Source organism: Patella vulgata, chromosome 3 (assembly GCF_932274485.2).
Source record: "Patella vulgata chromosome 3, xgPatVulg1.2, whole genome shotgun sequence".
NCBI lineage: Eukaryota > Metazoa > Mollusca > Gastropoda > Patellidae > Patella > Patella vulgata.
This window is the reverse complement of record NC_065881.2, coordinates 12,990,256-12,997,531: the sequence shown is the minus strand read 5'-3', so window position 1 is coordinate 12,997,531 and position 7,276 is coordinate 12,990,256. Positions and strand designations below refer to the sequence as shown.

Here is a 7,276-nt window from a genome sequence, read left to right as displayed (position 1 = left end):
CTTGTATTAGCTATGTGACCTCCTCAAACGTTTATTAGCTGTGTGAACTCTTCAAACTTTTATTAGCTATGTGACCTCTTCAAACTTGTATTAGCTATGTGACCTCCTCAAACGTTTATTAGCTGTGTGAACTCTTCAAACTTTTATTAGCTATGTGACCTCTTCAAACTTGTATTAGCTATGTGACCTCCTCAAACGTTTATTAGCTGTGTGAACTGCTCAAAAGTTTATTAGCTATGTGAACTCCTCAAGCGTTTGTCACCACAAGCGAATTATTGAAATAAAATTAAACGATATGTTAGTCCCGAAATGACCTAGTTTGTGTCGAGTGGACGTTAAACCCCATTTCTCTCTCTCTATTAAGCCTAGCTCAGAACTAGTCGTACGTGTTTTGACACGCTCGGTTCTTAGGGTTTTGTAGCTCGCAGACCCGCCGCAAGAAACCGGTTGAACATTTTGTATGTGCAGAATCAAAAGTATCCACGGCCAGTCTGAGATCTTCTACGGTGCCGAACGCACGCAGATGACGCGTAAGTCTCACGCGCGGGTTTACTAAAGTTTCCCTTGTAGACTGCTCGTAGTAGCACGTACTACGGCAGGTTGTGAGCTAGGCTTTAGCCCGATCGATTTAAAAAAGTCGATGTCCGGGCACAAATAGGCCTACCCTCATACCATAGACCCACTGTATGACGTATGCCTGTCTTCATTATCCCGGTAGGTGTAACAAACTAAAACATTAAACCCCATTTCATTTAAATCAGTAGCGTTTGTTCTACTTCTTGTTCTATCAGTTGAAATCAGTTCAAACCTAATTCACATGTCTATCACCTTCTGTGTTCTTTCCCATTAAATCCCTTACAATCCGATAAGATAAAAACAATTTGATAAAATATTTTATTTTTAAAAAGATTGTTTCATTTCTAACACGTACCAAGATGGATACCATTTTAAAGGTGGTTGTGTATACGTTCATCTGTTCAGTTTTTACTGTTCAAGGTTTGTAGTATTCACATTAAAGGGGTGAGATTTTGTTTTTAATATTCACATTAAAGGGGTGAGATCTTGGTTTTAATATATACATTAAAGGGGTGAGATCTTGTTTGTAATATTTACATTAAAGGGGTGACATCTTGTTTGTATTATTCACATTAAAGGGGTGACATCTCGTTTCTATGCATATGCATCACCACCTCGCATATCTGGGTATTTCCATAGGCCGGAATCAATACAGAAATTCATTCAAAAGAAATGAAAATGAAATGGAGTTTAACGTCCTACTTTTCTGCTTCAAACCCATTTTAATTTCATTTTATCTACTTCGATGAGCGACAGATTATGGGGTTATTAGTTATACGAAACTTAGGATGTTTGTCTACAGTTAGTCATACGAAACTTAGGAGGTTTGTCTGCTGTTAGCTCCGCTTGAGAGCGGACACGAAGATGGTAAGTATTTATTCCGCTTCCAATGTATGTGCCATCAAATAATCCACGCGCTTCTGGTTTCGAAAATGGCCACGCCCTCGAAGTGTTTTAATGAACAACTTTCAGGACAGAGATCGATTCTCGGATCCAAATACTTCTAATTTTCGACATATATAGACAAAAGAGAAATTTCGACCTTTCCGCCTTTTTAAATTGCTGAGTTCTATGTGTGTTTGATTAAGAAGAGACATTTCCGTTTCTAGGTTTCAAAACAGACCAAAGGTATGACCTCGACATTGACATTTGATATTGACTAGTTTATTGTCAGTTTACACTGCTTCTGTTTTGCAGTTGAAGGTGCTAGTTTCTTCTGTTCGTATTACAATAAAACTTGTACGAACGCAACTCATCCACCGCCTAACCAAAATACAACTTACTGTGGTAGTGACGGTAAAACATACCATGGAATGTAAGTCAACTTTCTGATCTGTACTTCTATAGGTCTTGCAAAGATCCTTTAACAGTTGATATTCGATATAAGAGTAGGCCGTAGCACCCCTGTCCTGGCAAAATTTCCCTCATATATAGCAAACTGTAAGGCGTTTGCCCGTTTTCATTAGCCCAGCCGGAGCAGAAAGATAGAAGGTTAAACCCTATTTCGTTGTATCTTTCGTTTTCTGTCAACAGGTGTGCATACTTCCAGGCTTCCTGCAGTCATAACGTAACAGTTGTAGCAACCGGCGTTCATTGTGAACATAAGATACCCACACGAGCACCACCCACCTCGCCGCCACCATTGACCTACTTCGAGATAAACTTATATCACAGTATAACTCGAAGTATTGATGACAGATTAGAACTATCGAAAGCCAGGGGAATCACACCAGCTAAAGCTAAACCAATCTTCTCTAAACAAGACCACGTTAACAAGATCTACATCAGAAATCCAGATTGCTGGGCGTACGGGTTGGACCTCACTCCCATATCACCTTGGAACAGCAACCACGGAATCAGAAAAGCAGGAACTCTAGTGTCTAAGAGACATATGTTGTGGGCCCGACACTATGGTATCCCCGTGGGTTCGACCATACGGTTTGTGGACCTACATAATAACGTAGTTGAGAGAAAGGTTGCTGGAATCCGATACGTCAACCACTCTTCCACAGGACACGAAACCTTCTGGGGAAGAAACATTGTCGTTGGTGTCCTCGATAAAGATGTCCCAGACAGCATATCCTTTGCTAAAGTCATGCCCAAAGGTATCGATACCTTTCGACCAAGACGCGATACCCCACTTCCGGTCATGAGCACCGACTTTGAGGAAAAGGCTTTGGTCACCGATTTTTCCTATTACATGAATACGGGTATTGGTCTACGAACACCGGAAGTCCATTCCCTAGAACACGATTATTACGAATCTAAGATAGGTGGCGACAGTGGTAATCCTTCGTTCTTTATAATCAAAGACGATTTGGTGTTGTTGTTTGTGTTCACCAGTGGTGGAGCAGGAGGGGGGACCTCCATCAACCATTATTACGATGAGATTAACAGACTAATGAAAGAAGAAGGCGGCGATTATCAGCTGACACCTGTTGATTTAACTACCTTTGGTTTACCTGGTAAAACTCTCCCGCATCTTATAGGGTAGACACCCCCGTTTATTAAACATTTAATCTTTTTGTTTTCTTTTAAATGAAATAGGAAGATTTCGCACGGACAACGTTCTATTACGTGCACGACAGCGTGTACACGAGGCCTATGATATTCAATTTGGCGTTTAACGTCCTACTCTTCTGCACCGACTTGGCTAATGGAAACGGGCATGCGCAATGCAGTGTGCTATGAGGAAATTTTGCATAGACAAGCGGTGCTACGGTCTACTATTATTTAGAATGCCACCTATCAAGCGTTCTTTTAAGTACACGCCAATGACAAGGCACAGGGAATCCACGCTGGAAAATCACGAGGCATTTTCTCTGGCAGTACCTTACTTACTGGGCCACCGCGGCTTCCCCATCTTTTCATTTCATTTTACTATTAACAATTCAAGCTATTTATTACATTTTGGGTAAATTAATGTTCCGGTGTGGTTTCCCCTTGTTAGTGGTGTAGAACGGAGGGCCTGACAAGGACAGGTGTCTAGTGATTCGGAGAGGACGAAATTTCGAGGACCCGTGTATACATTAGCGTCCATGTTAAAGATGCCTTGGCAGTTCGAATTCGATATAAGAGTAGGCAAAAGTTTCCCCATGGCACACTGAATGGCGTATGCTCGTCTTCATTAACCCAGTAGGAGCAGAACAGTAGGACATTAAACCCCATTTCATTTCGTTAATTAATGACCAAGTGTGATTGATCTCTCTCTTCCGTATTACGTCTTGATCAATCTTAACCCGGATGTTGAACCGGATGTAATTAGTTTAACCCAAAATATAAAAACTAAGACAGGCAATCCATCATGGTCGACATATTAAAAATATCAGTTCATAATCCCTGATATAGATTTAATAACCTTTCGAGTTAAGTTCGGTGAAATAGTTTTATTGGATATTCATATGATTGCTTATAACCTCCTATAATTGCTGTTAAGTGATCAAAAAAGACGAGTAGGAGATTTTATTTATCACCCAATCCCTTCTTACATGCACAAATAGATAAATATAAATCTTTGCTGTCGATTTCACTTTTACTGAACATTATGGCGTAGTGATACATCATTTTTTGACAGCAATTCAACCATTGCAAAGTCCTTTATATTGACCCAATGTTTCCATCAAGGTCAATTAAATAACAATATTTCATTTTTAATAAAAAAAAGTTACTTTTAATAAAAAATGAACTGTTCTTTGAAAATAAAAAAAGTAGTTCCTTTTCAACTGACCAATCAAATTCATGTAAAGCGATATCTCCTAAGTAGATTATGAAATTTATCACACAAGCGATATCTACTGTAGAATGTTTTATTGGGTGATAAATATTAAATAACCAGAGTACACATTAGCGTGGATTAAGCAGTGAGAAATGTGATTTAGTCGTGACTATCTGTTGGGGTGTTGGATGGTTGAATAGTCTATTTAGGCCTGGTTTCGATACCACACGAGTAGGTTCGCATGCCTAACCTCCTGGATTTGCTCCGGTGTCCCCCCCCACCCCCACTGCTAAAGACCTCTACGTGCAATCGAATTATTGAAATAAGGAATTGTAACATGTTTTAGTCGAGACATGATATAGTTTGTGTTAAGTGAACGATAAACAACATCTCTCTCTCTCTCTATCTCTCACTCTCTCTCTCTCTCTCGCCAATACTATACTAATATTCCCCTCTCTCTCCCTTTTCTCCGCATTTGCATGATCAATTTTGTTAATTTTGCGGGGTTTAGAATCGGACAAGTTGGTATGGATTTTCATTGTATTCCAAGTTCTGTTAAATATTTCTGGCTTAGAGTTAAGAGTTTGGTAACTGTGCTACCTACGGCCGAGAGTTAAATGTTTATAGTATTCTACTGATATGACCGGTTGATGTTCTATGTGTAGTGAAAAGCTTTCAATCCAACGACTGGCAAAGAGACAACAATTCATATTTAAAGTCAATAGGGAAATTAATGGTGGTCTGCATCCAGATCGTGACCGTCTATAATGGAGTTATCTCCCTTCCTTCGTGTTGCGAAAATGTTTCTAAAAAAAGGGACAGCTGCTGTCGATCAACCAGGGAACTGAACGGGTTAGGTCTTTTTGAGAAGGCCATCTTCAAGTTTGGTCAAAGGTAACGAGATGTAAACAGGGCTAGCCCCAATACTTACCCTAACCCTAACCTACGATCTCGCCAACAATCGCGTACCCTACCTAACTTTTATTTACATCTCGGCGACCTTGACGAAAATTGGACTGGCCTTAACAAATAGATTCAGCCGAATGAACGCCGCTTCTCGCGTCGGCCGAGGGGAAGCCCCGGGAATTTTCGATCTCCACTTGTTGGGGGTGGTGATCGCGGGGTGGACAAAAAAATTGTTGCCTATGGGTTAGGATTATAATATGGAAAATCAATGTCCAAATGTACACACTGGGCGCTTTGCTAGAATACCCCGGGTTTGAATCCCGGCATGGGCTGAGGAGAATCTTCTTGATTTTTTCAAGACCAATTCCCATCCGCGTTAATAATAATAGTAATCATAATAATGACAATAATAACTTCATTTTAAAAAAGGAGTAGCAAATTATACCAAATTACTGTTTTACATTTTCCCCTTTGAACATCAATGAAAATTATTGCTATACCTTAAATACCATTCCATTCTAAAGTGCATTATGATCATAATGTTATTGGGGGATTGGATGGCCCAATGGTTAGTGCGTGCGCGTTGAATCATGAGGTCTGTCGTTGAGTCAACTGGCGTGGTTTCGATTCCCCGGTTGTACATGACAAGGAGTATGGTCGCCTGTCCAAACTCGTGGGTTTTCTTCGGGTACTCTAGTTTCCTCCCACTGCTAAAGACCCCTACGCGCAAGCGAATTATTGAAATAACACTGAATCATATGTTAGTCCCGAAATGACCTGGTTTGTGTCGAGTGGAAGTTCTCATAACGTTATTCCGGGATGAGTTTTGACAATGTAAAAGAAACCTTGACAGTTACAAATACGATTTCCAGGGCAAAATTCTTCAGCTGCTTCGCATTGGACATAATAGAAATAAAAATTGCCATACACTAAATACGACTCTATTCTAAAGTACGTTATGATCATAACGTTATTCCGGGGTGAGTTTTAACCATTAAGCATTCCTTACCGTTAACTCTTAAAAACCCAAAACTATAATCTCTGAGAGTTTGAAGCAGGTGATTGTGTTGCTAATGGCAACTGAGCGGAACAAACAACTTCAATGTCTTGTACCATTTCAAAACACCCAGATCCCACGAGAAAGTCTGTTAAAATCCTCTCTAGGCTAGTAAATTTAGTGAAAATGAAACATGCGATAAAAGTTTAAATTTTGGTGAAAGAGCAGGTGTCGGTTGCGCCACATTACTTCTCCGCAGGCCAACACCAACTGCCGCCATATTCTCACGCTTGTAGACTTCATTAACAGGTCTTTAATAATAATAAATGAAATGATGAAATGAAATGAAATGAAATGGAGTTTAACGTCCTACTGTTCTGCTCCTAATCTGGGCTAATGAAGACGGGCATACGCCATACAGTGTGCTATGAGGGAAATTTTGCCCGGACAGCGGCACTACGGCCTACTCTTATATCGAATTCCAACTGCCAAGGGATCTTTTACGTGCACGCCAATGTGTACACGGGACCTCGGTTTTTCGTCCATCCGAACGACTAGACAGCTTTCCTTGTCAGCCCCTCCGTCCTGCATCACTGACAAGGGAGAACCACGCCGGAAAATCTGGATGAACTTTCTCGGCCAATGCAGGGATCGAACACCCGACCTCCAGGCTAGCGAGCTAGCGTCTTACCCACTTAGCCACGTGATCCCAAATGAAATGATACGAAATAGGGTTTAACGTCTTACTTTTCTGCTCCGACTGGGCTAATTAAGACGGGCATAAGCTATACAGTGTGCTATGAAGGAAATTGTGCCCGGAAAGCGGCACTAGGGCTTATTCTTATGTCGAATTCCAACTGTCAACTGATCTTTTACGATTTTTTTTATTATTTAAATAAATTATATTTTTTTCTCACCCCCCCCCCCCCAAAAAAAAATAGAAAAAGATTGAGGATAATGGGCTAGGGCTATATTACCTCTCTCCTAATATTAAAGTACAAAAATACGACAGCGATCATTCTCCTGAATCCTGAAAATTTAGTTGGGCTAGTTTCAGAAGTATATGATAATAATAAAAAAAA

General features: G+C 40.4%; 1 protein-coding gene across 1 annotated transcript; it reads left to right on the top strand.

The window, feature by feature from the left end:
• Positions 1 to 1,792: 1,792 nt before the first annotated feature.
• On the top strand, positions 1,793 to 3,088 carry LOC126816209 (uncharacterized). Its single transcript, XM_050542498.2, has 2 exons — positions 1,793 to 1,891; positions 2,110 to 3,088. Coding segments are annotated over exons 1-2 (963 nt in total). The 5' UTR covers positions 1,793 to 1,889; the 3' UTR covers positions 3,071 to 3,088.
• The last annotated feature ends 4,188 nt before the right edge of the window (positions 3,089 to 7,276 follow it).